This window comes from Ovis canadensis, chromosome 1 (assembly GCF_042477335.2).
Source record: "Ovis canadensis isolate MfBH-ARS-UI-01 breed Bighorn chromosome 1, ARS-UI_OviCan_v2, whole genome shotgun sequence".
Taxonomy (NCBI): Eukaryota; Metazoa; Chordata; class Mammalia; order Artiodactyla; family Bovidae; genus Ovis; species Ovis canadensis.
This window is the reverse complement of record NC_091245.1, coordinates 27,845,861-27,864,753: the sequence shown is the minus strand read 5'-3', so window position 1 is coordinate 27,864,753 and position 18,893 is coordinate 27,845,861. Positions and strand designations below refer to the sequence as shown.

Below are 18,893 nucleotides of genomic sequence, written 5' to 3'. Positions count from 1 at the left end.
CCCTGACTCTCTTGAGCTGAGAACTCCAAGATATGCAGTTAAGCAGGCAAGAGACAGGACTAGGTCATTCACATATGCTATTCCTTCTAAACAGGTTTCCTACAACACAACTCAACTCCTGTCATTTAGTCCCTTAGGTTTCCCCTAAAAGTAAGACCCTCTGGGAAGCCATCCCTAACTTTCCCATATCATGATCCTGCCACTTTTCCTTTTTTAGCACTCTTCACATTTATAACTACTCTCTTTGCTTGATCCTATACTGTCCACAGACAAAACGTACAAAAAAGCGGAGACCACATCCGTTTTATTACTTGCAATATCCTCAATGTCACCAGTCAATGGCAGTCCAGAAACTGTTAGATGAATAAAAAGGACTACATCTTAAACCAGTGGTTCTCAAAAATGTGGCTTATAGTTCAGGAACACCGGCATGACATGGTACTTGGTAGAAATGCAAACTCTCAGGTCCTACTCCAGACCTAATAAATCAAACTCTAGAAGTGGCAGACCACAAGCCCTCCAGGTAATTCTGATTCATGATAAAATCTGAGAATCCCTGTCTTAGATACATCAACTATTCAAAACACAACCTAACAATGAAAATTTTGAAAAATATAAAGCACAAAGCTTTATCACAATATTTGGTTCTATTTATTGAGTGCCTATTACACCTATTACACCAGGAAAATTTTTTAAGTAGCCTCTACAAATAATTTTTAGCTCACAATAAGATAAAATTTTGCCTTCTCTTCAACTCTCGCATACATATATTTTTACACTGTGTGTATGTATTTTAACAAGGAAAAATCCAGTTAGTTCGAAACAGTCTAAACCATAACCATGTCTAATATATCTAATTCTAGTCTCATTTCCTACTACACATCCTCATTCCTGCATTCTTCATGCCACATAAAAGTAATCCTACTACCTACAATACATCTTCATTACTTTCTATTCACATTCACAACATTCTTCCCCTACCCAAAACTATCTATATAAACCCTATTCACTTTTCAAGCCCAGATCAAATGGAACACTTGGATCCTAAACCCCCAAAAAGGAGTTTATAACTTCTCCCTCTGTACTCATACATTCACTCTCTGTGGGAAGGCTAGCACTTTCAAAAATCTAGCCACTTGGTGTATTTGTTGGGACAGCTCTTTATTCTGAAAAGGTCACATCTTAATAAATTTCCTTTCTGCACCAAAAATAAGAATCTCAAACTCACTCTTTCTGAGTAGCCCACTAGTTTTCTCAAATTTCAGTTCAAGATCACATTTGTCAGAGAGGAAAAATGAGACCATAAAGTGAAATCATTTCAAGTACCTACTTTGCCTGGGCACTGGGAATAACTGGAGTAAGGCATAGTAACTGTGTAGAACTCACATTACAGGGGAAGAAACAGATTAACATACAATAGCTGTGCGATGGGTTGTGAATGTGAAGGGTTGTTGTGCAGGCAGACACTGGAGAATGACCATCTAAAAATCCAGAGTCAGTGAGTTAGAGAAAGTTCACAAATTAAGTAACTTTGAACCACTCTTCAAAAAATAGGGAAAAAAACAGAAGTGACTATCCTCCTAGGAGAACATAATTACCACGACTTTGACTAGAATGTCTTATTCCTCCCAGAGACCGAAATTTAGATTGCTGCATATGCTGGAGCAACGGATTAATCAAATGAACTGCAAACCATGTGTAACCCAACTCAATGAAAGACCCACTGAAGCTTCAAACAGGAAGAAGAGAGGAAATCTGCAAATGTAAGGCTCTCCCAACTAAAAGCAGAGAGGGTAAAACAAATGAAGATAATAGAGATACTAAGGAGACTGTCACAAACTGACTGCCAAGCTGATCTTCCATCTCCAGATGCCCTGGTCCCAGTCTCCAAACAAAAACAAACCATTTGTTCTGAGTAACAAAAAAAGCCTGTAAATAAATATTTTTAAATTTCCCAAACTATACTTTCACAATAAAAGATGCTCAAAATAAATATTCAATTTAAAACATTTTAAGTTACTTCTATCAAAAAGCTAGATATCTCATAAGGCCATAGTATGCATGCCGACCCGCACCCCACGTCTCACTCCGCCGCTCCAAAACACTCTATCACTCAGTTTTTGCAAAGACATTAGGTAATCAGGCTTGCAAGCTCTCTCCAATCTACTCCCTTCCCTCGACAAAAAAGAAAAGGAAGAAAGCCTCTGACTCCCTATCTGCCCGCCCAACAGCTCCTGGGAAGCAACCGCCCTCAAATTGTTCCTGCTTAGACCCTTGAATCCCGTAGAAGGAAATGGGGACAGCTGTGAGAGCGCGGAAGAGAGGACATCCAATAAGGGGGAGAGGAAATGTAGGATGGTGGAGGACGAAGGGGATAAAGGATACGGAGAGGAGATAAAATGATGGAAGGGGGCAAGTAGCGAGAGCAAAGACCAGGAGCAAAAAGGAGGGAGGAAACCGAAGGACGGTGTAGAGATCCCGAAAGAGAGAACAAGGCAAAACCATAGAGGAGAAAAGGAAGGTCGGATTAAAGGACGAGGAGGGGGAGGCAAAGGGGAATGCGAAAGAGGCTGTCACTGGGGGGTGACTTAAAAAGGGGGGGGATGTCACCGAGTGGAGAGAGATGCAGAGGGTGTGTGTGTGGGGGGGGGTGTTACCCCAGCAGGTGGCCAGGGCACAAGGGGAAGAAGGAGCGGATCAGTCAGGGGTAGGTAACAAGGAAGGGAGGTAAAGGCAGGAGCACGGGGCATCAGAGTTGGGGAGGGCAGGCCCGCGGGGGCCAGAGTGGCGGGCGGCGGGCGGCCGCGGCTCGGGCAGGCCTAGCTCTCTCACCATGGCTGCGCCGGCCTGGTCCTCGGGCATGCAGCCTCTGTCCTGGGTTCCGCGGCGGGCCGGGCCTGAGCCCGCCCCCAGGCTGAGCCTGCGCGGGGGCTCCAGGAGGCTCCGACGAGCGGCGGCTCCGGGCTGGGCCCAGGCCTCGGCCTCCTGGCCTCAGAAGCTGGAAGTGCAGCAGCCGCAGCCGCAGCCCAACCCGGAGCTCAGACTCCGCCCCCAAAGCCCCGCCCTCGTCCGCGAGCCCACGATTGGCCCCGCCTCCGCTCTCACTGCGCAGTCTCGGCGGAGGAGTCCCTACAAAAGCTCGCGCACAGCTCTGGTTCTGTGGCTTTTTGCGCTCCCAGGCTTTTAAAGGAGCTGTACTTCCACAAATAACCAGAGCTTTAAACATAAAAACTTTAAATACACGTCCTAACAGGAGACTAGAGCAGTCACTCTCTTCGGTAACCTACAGATCGCTGTGTTTCTGGTTCATTGTCATTAATTACCATTATCATAATTCTTGATCATTTCAGTTATTTCAGATTATACCTCCAATGCCCTAACTTCTCATGGTTCTCTCCACTAGGGACCACCCTTGATCAGCTTTTCATTTCCCTGCTCATAACTTTTGTTCTTATTTCCAATAACTGTAGTTCAGTTCAGTTCTGTCGCTCAGTCGTGTCCGACTCTTGGCGACCCTGTGAACTGCAGCACACTAGGCCTCCCTGGAGTTTACTCAAACTTATGTGCTTTGAGTCGACGATCCCATCCAACTATCTCATCCTCCCGCCTTCTCCTCCCGCCCTCAATCTTTCCCAACATCAGGGTTTTTTCAAATGAGTCAGCTCTTTGTTTCAGGTGGCCAAAGTATTGGAGTTTCAGCTTCAGCATCAGTCCTTCCAATGAGCACCCAGGACTGATCTCCTTTAGGATGGACTGGTTGGATCTCCTTGCAGTCCAAGGGACTCTCAAGAGGCTTCTCCAACACCACAGTTCAAAAGCATCAGTTCTTAAGTGCTCAGCTTTCTTTATAGTCCAGCTCTCATATCCATACATGACTACTGAAAAAACCATAGCTTTGACTAGACGGACCTTTGATAGCAAATTAATGTCTCTGCTTTTTAATATGCTATCTAGGTTGGTCATAACCTTTCTTCCAAGGAGCAAGTGTCTTTTAATTTCATGGCTGCAGTCACCATCTGCAGTGATTTTGGAGCCCAAGAAAATAAAGCCTGTCACTGTTTCCATTGCTTTCCCATCTATTTGCCATGAAGTGATGGAACCAGATGCCATGCTTTTAGTTTTCTGAATGTTGAATTACAAGCCAATTTTTTCACTCTCTTCTTTCACTTTCACCAAGACGCTCTTTAGTTCTTCTTTGCTTTCTGCAATAAGGGTGATGTCATCTGCATATCTGAGGTAGATATTTCTCCCAGCAATCTTGATTCCAGCTAGTGCTGAAATCTATTAATATAATCTCAGTTTTAATCACCAACTCTCCCACCTCAACCTCCTTCTTTTCTAGCTCACTTCTTCTAATACTCAGCTCCAAAACTGATCAAGTCCACCAAGACTCAGAACCCACTGTCCTAATACATTTTTCACTGTTCTTCACACTATCTTGTATCCTCATTTCCTTTCATGAACAGCTTAGCTTCTACATCGGTTGTGAAAATCTTTCCTAGGTATTCACCTTCAGTTCTCTAATTCTTTCTGTTCCCTGTACTCACCTAAGGAAACTTTAATCCTAAACCTGCAGCAAAATGGGGTAGAGTGGAGAAAATTCTGAAATCATACTGACTGACCTCCACCTACAATTCAATATCATTATTGTCAAATAAACCCTTAATTCTTGGCTCTCCTACTACATTTATCCAGTTCCATCACACTCCCCCTCCCCACTGGGTGACTATGTCAAAGATCTCTCTTCAAACTCCCAAAGCTTCTCGCTTACCTGATGATTTCATTTCCAATTTACTGTGAAAATGAAGCAAGCAAAAGAAAACATCTCTAGGTTCCCACCACCGCCATGACCTCCAACCTACCTGTACCTCTGCTGTGCTCCTGACCGTGCTGTTACACCCTGCCTTCCTTTGTTAATTACAAAGGAACTATTTACCTGTTAGCTAAGGTCAAACCCTCCTCAGTTCTTCTCACACTATCTGTGCAAAAAGACTTGTTTTCTCCCCCCAGTTAGCCGTAAACCTATATTTTTATAGAATAGAATCCCAGGGACGGCGGAGCCTGGTGGGCTGCCATCTCTGGGGTCGCACAGAGTCGGACACGACTGAAGCGATTTAGCAGCAGCAGCAGCAGTGATAAAAAATTAATTGCTAGAAAAATTAAATTTTAAAAACAGACATACAAAAATGCAAGCCCAAATAAAGTTGTTGTTTTTTTTTAACCCTCCCAACCTTTCTTAAGTATAGAGTTCAGTGGCATTAAATACCTTCACATTATTGTGCTACCATAAGACTGAGCGACTTAACTTTCACTTTTCATTTTCAGGCATTGGAGAAGGAAATGGCAACCCACTCCAGTGTTCTTGCCTGGAGAATCCCAGGGACGGAGGAGCCTGGTCGGCTGCCGTCTATGGGGTTGCACAGTCGGACACGACTGAAGCGACTTAGCAGCAGCAGCAGCAGCAGCAACCATCATCCAGCTCCAGAGTTCTTGTCATCCTGCAAAACCGAATCTCTGAACTCTTTAAACAATAACTCTTCATTTCCTCCTCACCTCAGATCATAACAACCACCATGTTACTTTCTATCTCTGTGAATTTGGCCACTCCAGGTCAGATTTTTTTGTTGCTGTTATTAGATTTGATAGACATAAAATTTCTGTCAAATTGTTATAAAAGTTTCTAAATATTTGCTCTCAATTTCTGTCCCAAACTGGTGACAAACTTTTGTGGGCCATCACTAGCACACAGATCACACTTTGAGTAGGACAGTGCCACGCTGCTGTTTCACTTTCTTCAAGTCATCTATCCAGCAGTTCTCCGCATCTACATCATGGTTTTTCTTTCCCATTGGCATACCGAAATAAATTTATTTCTTCCATCTTAAAACAAAACAAAAACCCTCTTGACTGGGCTTGATCCTCCAACCATTACCCCATTTCTCTGCTCTTTTTCACAGCAAAATGTCTCACAAAGGTGGCCAGTACTATACTGTCTTCACTTCCTGTCTCCCATCTCCTATGGGACCCTGTCCAGTTGGGCTTTCCCCTCCGCCACTCCACTGAAATGCTCTTGTCAAAAGACACCAGTGACATCCATTTACTCACAAAAATCCATGGTCATTGTTACTTTACATACCAAGAGCAGTAGACTTAGCTAATCAATTCTTCCTCCTTGCCCACATGACACTCCATTCCCTTGGTTCTTCTTATGCCTTACTGGCTGCTCTTCATCTCTCCATGTTTCTCTGACCTCTAAGTACTGCAGTGTCCCAGGGCTCAATACTTTGACCTCTTGCCTTTTCCATTTATGCTCACTCCTTGATAATCATATCCTATCACATTTTTTAAAAATACAATCTAAGTAGTGATAATCCCCCAAAGGACACCTCCATTTCCAGACCTCTTTTCTGAATTTCAGACTTATACATCCAACTGGCAACTTGTAAACATCCCCCTTTGTATGTATAATAGATTTTTATTATTCCTAGTAGCCATTCAATATGGTTCTTCTCAAGCCTATTGGCCATGCATAAACCAACAAATAGAAAAGGGAGGGATTTCCCTGGTGATCCAGTGGATAAGACTCTGAGTTCCCAGTGTAGGGGGCCTGGATTTGATACCTGGTTGGGGAACTAGATCCCGCATGCTGAAACTAAGACCCAGAGCAGCCAAGTAAATAAATAAATATTTTTAAAAAGAAAGAAGGCCACTAGTATTAGCTTAGACCAATAATGATTTATTATCTGTGTTCAATCTGAAGATCACCTTCCCTGAAGACCCAATTTTAAATATATTTAAAATATATCAATGATTTTTAAAAGGAAAGAAAAGAAACCAATGGTAGTGGTGGAAAATCACCATAAAAAAATCAGGACTCTGCCATCAATGAAGAATGGAGCCACAGCTGACCTCTATTCAATGAAATAGAACAGAAAGTCCAAAAGTACATCCAAATATACTTGATAATTTTGTATGATAAAGGTAAAATTTCAAGTCAGTAAAAAAAAAAGTGGCACTATTTTGGGTGTTACAATAAATGGACAGCCATTTAGAAAAATTTAACTTGGACCTACACCTCACTATTCAAGAGAAATTTAAAATATATCAACGATTTTAAAAAGGAAAGAAAAGAAATCAAAATGTTTTTGAAGGGACCATGGCAGTTTTTATAATCTCAAAGTGAGGAATATCTTTTAAAGTACAAAACAAAATGTAGATGCTATAAAAGATGGATAAATACAACTGTCTGGAAATAAAAATTATCTGTAATGCAAAAACCACCATAAGAAGCATGAGATGAAAATGACTATATATAAATATATATGTATATATATGTATTTGCAGTTTGTATCATAAGAAAATGGGTGATTGTCATATTTACATAAAAAGATTAAATCTATAAGAACCAAAATCCAAGAGGAAAAAGTGCAAAGATGTGACCTAATAGTCACAGAAAAAGAGATGTTAATAGCAATGGCTCTTAAATGCTCACTTTTGCCCAGGATAAGAGAAATGTAAATTAGAATTTTTTTGAAATATTATTTTTCACCCATCAGATTAACAAGGATCTATAAGACTCATAAGACTGTGTGGTGGTGGTAGTGGTGGTTTTAACAGGTACTCTCACATTTTCCAAATAGGAAAAGGAGTACATCAAGGCTGTATATTGTCACCATGCTTATTTAACTTCTATGCAGAGTACATCATGAGAAACGCTGTTTTTCTTCAAAAACACAAGCTGGAATCAAGACTGCCGGGAGAAATATCAATAACCTCAGATATACAGATGACACCACCCTTATGGCAGAAAGTGAAGAGGAACTAAAAAGCCTCTTGATGAAAGTAAAAGAGAAGAGTGAAAAAGTTGGCTTAAAGCTCAACATTCAGAAAACGAAGATCATGGCATCTGGTCCCATCACTTCATGGGAAATAGATGGGGAAACAGTGGAAACAGTGGCAGACTTTATTTTTGGGGGCTCCAAAATCACTGCAGATGGTGACTGCAGCCATGAAATTAAAAGACGCTTACTCCTTGGAAGAAAAGTTATGACCAACCTAGATATTATATTCAAGAGCAGAGACATTACTTTGCCGACTAAGGTCCGTCTAGTCAAGGGTATGGTTTTTCCACTGGTCATGTATGGATGTGAGAGTTGGACTGTGAAGAAGGCTGAGGGCCGAAGAATTGATGTGTTTTAACTGTGGTGTTGGAGAAGACTCTTGAGAGTCCCTTGGACTACAAGGAGATCCAACCAGTCCATTCTGAAGGAGATCAACCCTGGGATTTCTTTGGAAGGAATGATGCTAAAGCTGAAGCTCCAGTACTTTGGCCACCTCATGCAAAGAGTTGACTCATTGGAAAAGACTCTGATGCTGGGAGGGATTGGGGGCAGGAGGAGAAGGGGACGACAGAGGATGATATGGCTGGATGGCATCACGGACTCGATGGATGTGAGTCTGAGTGAACTCCGGGAGATGGTGATGGACAGGGAGGCCTGGCATGCTGCAATTCATGGGGTTGCAAAGAGTCAGACACGACTGAGCAACTGAACTGAACTGAACTCATATTTTGTTGGTGGGAGTGTAAATTCAAACAACTTTTATGGAGGACAGTTCAGTAGTGGTATTTTTTTAAAAAATATTTATTTATTTGTTTGGCAACTCCAGGTCTCAGTTGCAGATGCAGAATCTTTAGTTGCAGCGTATGGAACCCAGTTCTCTCATCCAGGGATCGAATCTGGGCCCCCTTCATTGGGAGCATGGAGTGTTAGCCACTGGTCCACCAGGGAAGTCCCCTGGTGGCGGTATTTATCAACTTTTTAAATTACTATTCCCTTGGATCCGGGAATTAAAAAAATTGTTCAGAATATTTAAGTCACAAGGACTTTTTTATTATTAATTTTTAAAAATTTTTAGTTATTCATTCTTGGTGACACAGCATACAGGGTCTTACCTTCCCCACCAGGGAGCCAACCTGTGAGCCCTGCAGTGGAAGTGCAGAGTCCTAATTACTGGTGTGTGCGTGTGTGCCCAGTCGATACAGTAGTGTCTGCCTCTTTGCGACCCAGTGGACCATAGCCCTCCAGGCTCCTCTGTCCATGGGATTCTCCAGGCGAAAATATGGGGTGCCACGCCTTCCTCCAGGGGACCTTCCCCACCCAGGGATCAAACCCACGTCTCCTGCATCACAGGCAGATTCTTTACTGCTGAGCCACCGGGAAAGTCCCCTAATTAGTGGACTGCCAGGGAATTACCTCTACTTTTAAAAATTTAATCTACACGTACACTCAAGCATGTGTACAAATTTTGTTTGTAATAGCAAAAGACTGGAAACAAATGTTTATTGATAAACATTAATATACAGTTTATTAATACACTGGTTAAACACAGTAGTAGTATATTCCTACAAAGCTTATCCGGCAGCCATAAAAAGAACAAGAAAGTTCTTCAAATAATCTTCAAGATCTACTGTTAAGTGAAAAAGCAAGGTGCTAAAAATGTATATTGCATACTAGTGTTGCTGTAAGAAGTGAGGGTAGTAATATGTATTCATGATTGCTTATATTTGCAGAAAATATCCCTGGAAGAATTTAACAGAAATAGACATCATTGATTGTCTGATTGCTGCTAGGGAAAACAACTAGATAGCGGGAGACAGGTAGAAGACTCTTCACAGACTAGACTTTTGACTTTTTAATCATAGGCTGTATGACCTATTCTAGAAGTAAATAAATAAAACTGACTTGGAGCTGCTTATTCATTTTACAATTAAAACAATTTTTTACCATGAGGAATGACTTTATAATGTTCCTATTATAAGAGATTCTTTAAAAAAAAAAAAGAGAGATTCTTTATACTCTTATTTTTGTTAATTTAATCAGAACTAGATTAAACCAAACTAGTTACTCATCATGTTTGGCGAATATAATCAACCTCCTTTGGCAAACAGAGTTTATGACTAGAAGTGAACAAATATAATACTTTACAACAAACATAGTTTCCTATTGTAACTCATAATCTCAGGATGATAAAGAGTAATTTATAGAGTCTATGGAACTATGGAAATAAATCTTTTGATGTTATTGGGAAAGTCTGCTCCTTTTATAAACACAGAAATTCAACTTTATGAGAAAAGATTCAGACTAACTGAATTCAACTTAAATTTAACTTAAATTCAATAATATGTGGCATATAATTATACACTATTCTTTCCTCTTATCTATGTAAGCCTACAATGAGGGAGACCTGGGTTCAATCCCTGGGTCAGGAAGATCCTCTGGAGAAGAAAATGACAACCCACTCCAGTATTCTTGCCTAGAGAATTCCATGGTCAGAGGAGCCTGGTGGGCTACAGTCCATGGATTCGCAAAGAGTCGGACACGACTGAGCGACTTCACTTCACTTATCTATGTAAACAGAAGTTAATGGTTAATTCAGTGAGTGCTTCATCCTCTCTAAAACACTTGTATCCTTTAAAAATTCCTGCTATTGAAGCTTGTGGCCTTTGGCCTCTAACTATAGTCAAGGTTTAATCTAATGTATTCAAGATTTATGATAATTTATTTCTCTAGAAAATCAATTGTTTACAGAATTTGGAAGATTCTTTTATTCTTAAATAGCTGTTGTTATTATTATTATGAGAATATCGATTTATTCCATTTTGCTCTAGAAGGCAAAGCTGGAGGCAAAGAGGGAATAGGAAGCTTTTGCAAGGTAGATTTTTAGCTCAAAAAAGAAAAGAACATTCTAAGGGCAAAAACTATCTCACATGGAATGGGCTGTGTATTTGTGACATAGTAAACTCTTGGTCACCAAAGAAAGGGGCTGATAGACAAAATGTTGGGGATATAATAGATGGGAGTTCTAATAATGAGTTTTAAAACAAATTTAATAATTGTTCAATTTTCTCCTAATACTGAAAGCAGTTCAAGAAAGTTAAATGGGAAAAGACAAAAGCAAAGGAATAAGAATTTCAGCACAACTCACTTATTTTTCTAAGGCATGATTTCATGTTATTTTTTACTACTCAGTGCCCTGAAGCTTTAAGTGAGGGAATTACTCTGAAGGCCTACTGTCTTTTGTACTACTCTGTTGGATAAAAGAAAAGACTTCCAGTTAGAAATAAGCATAAGATCCTCCTTACCAATTTAATATGAGAGAAAGCAAACTTAGTATGATGAAATTTCAGCTGGTTTCTCTTGAGCGTGAGGTGCTAAGCCCCATTCCAACCACTCATCAGAACCCAAGCAGAAGTTTCCTACAAGCATTCTCTCTATTAACAGAGGTCCACCCTAGTCACTGGGTTGGCTACTCTGCGTAGAGCTAGGCAGTATGAAAGGGATTTTTTTTCAGGCTGAAAGTAGCAATCCAAATATTAACTCTAGCAATCTCTTACAAAGTCACAGCAGTGTTTTAGAAAGCAGTTTATCAGCAAGCTTCACATTCAAGCCTCCCAACAATCCCCTGGGGCTGGTAAAAAAGGTGACTATTCCATTTGATAGATGAGAAAACACAGGCTCAGAGATAGGAAACCCCTCAAGTCAGTCATGTAAGAACTAATGCTGACCCCACAATCAATTCCACTACCTCATTGCCTTGAAGAGAATTGGAATTTCTCTCTAGGATAGGAAGGACCTGGTGAACAGGAGGTCTTTCTAATGCGAAATTGTTTTTTGATTATAATCCATTGTAAATATTAGTACTTTGGCCACCTCATGCGAAGAGTTGACTCATTGGGAAAGACTCTGATGCTGGGAGGGATTGGGGGCAGGAGGAGAAGGGGTTGACAGAGGATGAGATGGCTGGATGGCATCACTGACTCAATGGACGTGAGTCTGAGTGAACTCCGGAAGTTGGTGATGGACAGGGAGGCCTGGCGTGCTGCAATTCATGGGGTCGCAAAGAGTTGGACACGACTGAGCTACTGAACTGAACTGAACTGAACTGATCAGAATCAACTGGAGCACCTGTTAAAGCAGATTGCTAGGTGTCTCCCCCAGAATTTCTGATCCATTAGGTCTGACTAAGGGCTCAAGATTTTGTGCCACTAGCTTGTTCCCAGGAGATGCTGATGCTACTAGTCCAGGAAGGCACTGGGAAAATCACTCTCCCACTCTATCCTTCCTTCATAGTGTGTTTGTGCGTATGAAGTTGCTTCAGTAGTGTCCAACTCTTTGGGACCCTATGGACTGTAGCCCACCAGACTCCTCTGTCCATGGGATTCTCCAGGCAAGAATACTAGAGTGGGTTGCCATCTCCTCCTCCAGGGGATCTTCTCCACCCAGGGATCAAAACTGCATCTCCTATGTCTCCTGCCTTGCAGGTGGATTCTTTATTGCTGAGCCATCAGGGAAGTCGCTCCTTCCTAGTACCTTCTGTAAGATGCTAGAAGGCAAATAAAAGTGATTTGAGTAGAAAAACAGCAGGATTTTATAGCTCTCCCCACTGCTGAGATGCAAATATACCTCAGGATGAGTCTGAGGAGGACTGCGCCAGGAGTTGGAAGGGCTGCTTTCTAGACACTGGGGAGGTGGGATTTGATACTTCTAAGGAACCTTGGAACCCTGAGATGCTGAGACCTTGGGCAAATCTTTCCTCTGTCTGGGGCTCAGTGTGATCATCTATAAAATGTCCTAAGGGTTAAATGGCCTGGAAGGATGGCCCCCAAGTCCCCTCTACCTGTTCTAACATTGTAGTTCAGAACTTACCTAGCAAGAGTGTTGATTTCCCTAGATATCTATGCCTCCAGGATGGACAGGCATAGGTGATATTTAATTGGCCAGGGCATTCTGAAAGATTAGAGGGTATTAATATATGAGAAATCCTCTTTACATGGTGGCTCTAAGCGCTCACGGGGAAACTGGTGAGAACTTCTGACTGTGGAATCAGAAACACATCTCCAGAGAAGAGAAATGTGGATTAAAAACCAGTGAAGTGTCCTCCTGTCTTGTCTTAATTAAAAAGGAACAATGAACAGAGAGTTTTGTTCAGAAAGGAAACAAATTCTTTGAACCTAGACCTACAATGATGTAAAGTGAGCTTTTTTTTTTTAATTGGAGTCTAATCATTTACAATGTTGTATTAGTTTCTGCTGGACAACAAAGTGAATCAGCTATGTGTATACATATACCCTCTCCCTCTTGAGCCTCCCTCTCACCCTCCCCAACCCACCCATCACAGAGCACGGAGCTGAGCTCCCTCTGCAGTATAGCAGATCCCCACTAGCTATCTATTTTACACATGGTGATGTGTGTATGTTAATACTACTCTCTCAATTCATCCCACACTTCCCCTCCCACCCTGTAACCACACATCCATTCCCTACATCTGCGTCTGTATTCCTGCCTTCCAGATAGGTTCATCTCTACCATTTTTCTAGATTCCATATAGATGGATTAGTATACAGTATTTGCTTTTCACTTCCTCTGTATGACAGACTCTAGGTCCATCCACATCACTACAAATGACTCAATTTCATTCCTTTTTATGGCTGAGTAATATTTAATTATCTGTTTATATATATCACATATTCTTTATCCATTTATCTGTTGATGGACATTTAGTCTGCTTCCAGGTCCTGGCTATTGCAAACAGTGCTCCAACAAATATCGTGGTACATGAGTTAAAGTAAATTTTCTTATGTGACTAATCAGTAAGATTACATTTTCTCTCTCTCCCTCATCTTTTTTTTTTTTTTCCAGCCTCTCCACGAAGCTTGTGGGATTTTAGTTCCCCAACCAGGGATTGAACTCTGGCCTTTGGCAGTGAAAGTGCAGAGTCCTAACCACTGGACCACCAGGGAATTCCCTACCATTCTCTCTTATTAGAAGTTACGAGCCCATCCTGTATTTTTCTGATCTTTAATGTGAATAGATAAAATTAACTTTTAAGGCTTATAATATATGTTTCAGAGACTTGCATAAAGGCACAAAACATTTTTTGTGAGAAAGAGCATTGGTCTGAGAAATATGCCAGCTGTTACTCATTTAATCTATACATGGCCTCTGCAGTGATTTCTGTTCCTTTTCTTAACTTCCCAACACATAATGAAATCTCTGGGTTAGAAAGCAGTTTGACAATTCAGTCTTCTTTCTTCCCTTGAAGTTGATGGTTTCAGAGTTAAGATGCTTCTAGCTATTTCTGATTCAAACATCAAGGTGAAATGTATTCCATGCCTTTGTTTTATTCCAGCAAGAAACCAAAGTGCTAGGAGGTAGAGGTTTAAACCAGAGAGGGAAGATGAAGGCGACCTAAATTTCTCATATAGATGGTAGTCAGAAGTATGTGCCTAAGATGAACAAAGAACTGACCCTCAGGTGAAGTGTCCAACTGTCAGGGCTACTTTCTAAATCCATTGTTTAGGATTGGTATCGCTCCCTCTTCCTTACTCTCACCAATTAAACGCATTCATAGAAAACCTTAACACCTGACTCAGTCCTCAGTCCTCATTCTATCACAGTAATTGTCCAAGTGTGGTCCCCAGACCACCAGTATCAGCCTCATCTGGGAACTTATTATAAGTGCAAATTCTTGGGTCATCAAGACAAACTAAATCTGGATATGGGGCCCAGAAATCTATGTTTTATCAAGGCTTCCAACTTATTCTGATCCACACTAAAGTTAAAGAGCCACTAGGTGAAGCGACTTAGCAGCAGCAGCAGGCTGGTACAATCCTACAGTAACTTGGGTGACTTCAAACATTCACCTTAATAACCCATCCTGCCCTCTGGTCTCTCAATTCCTTGACTTCCTCAGTTCTAATGACTCCCCTTTCCACATCAGTCATTAGACTGATCACACCCTGCACCCTATGGCTGCACCTGAACTTTGTCAAACTGAAAATTCCTTCATGTGTGAAGTCTAAAAACATCCTATCCATGCATCACAGTCTCTTTATCTTTGTACTCTCTATGCTTTTCTTGAATGGTGACAAACTCTCCAGTGGTTTCATGCAGACAAGGAGAGAGGCCAGCCCTCTATTCTGATGAGTCCAAAATTTTTATCCTAAATCTTCCTCCCAGGCTCCAGGCCTCTAGATCTAATGTCAAATGCAGACTCCGCTTGGATATCCCAGTGATATCTCATAACCTCAGGCTCAAAGATTAACTCCCTATCTTTCCTAAAAACTTATTTCCCTTTTTATCTTCTCTATTGCAGGAGCAGATGCCCAAAAATGAGTTTATTTTTAAAGATCTGGACAAATACATAATTAGATGTATGAAGTTTCACTGCCCTAAAAATCCTCTGTGTTCTATTTATCCCTCTCTCTCCCTAACCCTGACAACCACTCATCTTTTTATTGTCTCCACAGTTTTGCCTTTTCCAGAATGTTGTATAGTTAGAATCATATGGCATATGTAGCCTTTTTTAGGTTGGTTTCTTTTACATGATGAAAATGCTAAGTATTACATTTCCTCCATGTATTTTGTGGCTTACTGACTCATTTCTTTTAGTGCTAAATAATGTTCCATTATCTGAAGGTACCACAACACTAGAGTTCTGAACATTAAGCAACTTGGTGATCCTAAGGTAAAGCTAATTCTAGAGTTTATCTTTTGGTACCCTTTAGAAGAACTTTGAGACACTACGGCCCTCCTCATACATGTTTAATTTGACATCTACATTTTTGTTATCAGTTTAATCATTGCTTACTGAACACTCTTGCTTTGCTGTCCATCAGAAGTCCAGAACATTCAAATTATCCTTTCAGTGATGGTCCAGATATTTTTAGCCCAGGGCGATACTTTCATTGGGATTTCCCTGTTAGCTCAGTTGGTAAAGAATCCACCTGCTATGCAGGAGACCCAGGTTCAATTCCTGGGTCAGGAAGAGCCACTGGAGAAGGGATAGCCTATCCACTCCAGTATTCTTAGGTTTCCCTTGTGGCTTAGCTGGTAAAGAGTCTGCTTGCAATGTGGGAGACCTGGGTTCGATCCCTGGGTTGGGAAGATCTCCTGGAGAGGGGAAAGACTACCCACTCCAATATTCTGGCCTGGAGAATTTCATGGACTGTATAGTCCTTGGGGTCACAAAGAGTCGGACATGACTGAGTGACTTTCACTTCACTTCAATACTTGCATAGTGATAGTCAAGATTCATCAGTGACATATCTTTCCTTTGAAGATGAGGGAAAAGTTACTGTGAAAGAGGAGAAATAAAAAACACATTATCAGGCAGATTAGTTTTAGAAAATAATGGACACATAAAAGTTAGAGATATGGAATTTATTTACGCCTGTGTGGCCCCCAGAAATTCTTCATGAGCCTCCAAGGGTGTGGATTCCCCTGTTTGAAGTCTGCTGCTTAGGCCATTTCAGCAGCCTTACTTGTCACTCTGCCACCAGTCTCTATGCATATATATCATTCACATGTCATAAAACTTACACTTTTTAAATACAAATCAGTGGGTTTTAGTATATTCAAAATCTTGTACCACCATCACTGCTAACTCCAGAGACCTGTACTCAATAGGAGGGCTTCCGGGGTGGCACTACTGACAAAGAATCCTCCTGCCAGTTCAGGAGACGTAAGAGACGCAGGTTAGATCCCTGGGTTGGGAAGATCCCCTGGAGGAGGGCATGGCACCCCACTCCAGTATGGTTGCCTGGAGAACCCCATGGACAGAGGAACTGGCAGGCTATATAGTCCGTAGGGTCACAAAGAGTCAGACACAACTGAAGCAACACATACAGGTGTACTCAATAGCAGTCACTCCTTGTTCCTTCCTACCCCCAGCCCCTGGCAACCACTGATCTATGTCCCTATGAACTCGGCTATTCTGAATATTTCATATAAATGGAATTATATGCTATGTGGCCCTTTGTGTTTGACTTTTCCCTCTTAGCATTATGTTTTCAAGGCTTATCTATGTTGTAGCATGTATCAGGACTTTATACCCTTTTATGGCTGAACAATATTCCATTGTGTATTCCATATGGATGTACCATATTCTGTTTATTCATCAGCTGATAAATATTTGGATTGTTTCCATTTTTTGGCTATTATGAATAATGCTGCTATACTACTACATGTAAATGTTTTTATGTGAATGTATGTCTTCATTTCTCTAGAAGTGGAATTACTGGGTCATATGGAACTCTATATTTAACTTTTGATGACACGGCAAACTGTTTTCCCAAGCAGCTGCACCATTTTCAGATCCTACCAGCAATGTTTGAGGGTTCCAAATTCTCCACATCCTTGCCAACACTTGTTGTTGTTCATCTTTTTTTATTATGGGCATCCCAGTGGGTGTGAGATGATATCTATTATGGCTTTAATTTGCATTTCTCTAATGACTAATGATATTGAGCATCTTTTCATGTGCTTAAAAGCTATCTATAGTCTTAAACCTCTAATTTAACCCACCTTTGCTACCAAGATTATCTTTTAAACCATATTATATTTTTGTTTGGGACTTGAGTCAATGGCTCAATGTCACCTGTGAGATTAGGGCCAAACCCCTTAATTTGACAACTGAGGCATTTCCCCGTCTGGACTCTGCCTCTATCTGGCACTACCGTTTCATGACTCCTGCTCTGTTCTAGCCATCGTGAACTACAGTACTGTAGTTCTTGGAATATACAGTGCTATTTCAAGCCCCCATTCATTTGTTCATAGCATTCCCTCGACCAAGAAACCCCTTCTTGATGTCTTCAAATGTCTCACTTGCCCTTTGATACTAGACTTCATGTGTCTTCTTCTCTTAAAAGGTCTTCCCTGATCACTCTGTCCATAATTAAGTTAAATGTCCCTTACAAGCTTCCCTCCAATACATTGTTATATTGAGATGATCTCTTTTGTTTGTCTCCCCAATTTAGTTGTGAGTTCCTTGAGAGCACTGACTGGATTCAATTTGTCTCTGTCTTCAGGGCCTGACTGGAGGAATTAATTTCATGAGATCTTCAAGCCCCTCAAAAGTTCTCTGGCTGAAGTGCTAAGAACTTGTTTCAGTTCCTCAGGAGAAGGCAAAGCCAGCTTACCTTCAGGACATCTTAAAATAGCCCAGATTGTTCAAGCAGAAAATAGTCTTCCAATCACAGGACTATGTGACCATTACATAAACTATTACATAAACTATGTGACTTGTACATAAACACTATGTAATAAAGGAAGACATTTTTAAAGAGTAATAAGGTAATACTGTACCTCTTAATATGAATCAATTTTATGCCATCTCAGGTCATGGGTTACTTTACTTATGGTCATTGTTTCCTATGTACTATTATGAGCCAGACATCTTCACTCTCACATAATTATCTTAAGAGGCAGAGTATAATACTTGTTAAGATCTTGCTAAGATTAAAGGCTCTGGAGCAAACCAATATGCTTGGGTTTCACTCCCTGCTCCACACTTTCCAGCTGTATGATCTTGGAAAAGTTATGTGACATTTCTTTCTTTTTTAGAAAAATATTTACTTATTTGGCTGTGCCAGGTCTTAGTTGCACAGCATACGGGATCTTCAGCCTTCATGATGGCATGTGGGATCTGATTCCCTAACCAGAGGTCGAATCTGCGCCTCCTACATTGGGAACGTGAAGTCTTGGCCACTGGATCACCAGGGAAACCCCGAAGTTTTGTGATATTTCTGTGTCTCAGCTTCTTTATTTATAAAATTGACATGAAAATTGTGCTTACCTTATAGAGTTCTAGTAAGGATTAATTGAGTTACTATTCATATATGTGCATATACATATATAATGTGCAATAATATATTTGTATTATATAGGACTTGATATGATATATGTTATATAAGTATTAACTATTATTATAAAGTCCTCCTGCCAATTCTGCAAGCTAGAGATTACTATTTCTTCTTACAATGAGGAAACTGAAGCTTAGAGGAGTGAATTTAAAAAACTGACTTGATTTTCAGGTCTGGCAACTGATCTAGA

General features: G+C 40.9%; 2 protein-coding genes across 2 annotated transcripts in view; both read right to left on the bottom strand.

The window, feature by feature from the left end:
- The window catches only part of ZYG11B (zyg-11 family member B, cell cycle regulator), a 75,433-nt gene extending 72,383 nt beyond the window's left edge, over positions 1 to 3,050 (bottom strand). Inside the window, exon 1 of the mRNA XM_069591880.1 lies at positions 2,833 to 3,050. Within this exon, the coding sequence (XP_069447981.1) occupies positions 2,833 to 2,862 (30 nt within the window). The 5' untranslated portion in view covers positions 2,863 to 3,050. The remainder of the gene's footprint in view (positions 1 to 2,832) is intronic.
- Positions 1 to 18,893, bottom strand: part of SCP2 (sterol carrier protein 2) — a 981,293-nt gene that overhangs the window by 349,464 nt on the left and 612,936 nt on the right. The gene's annotated exons all lie outside the window — the stretch shown is intronic.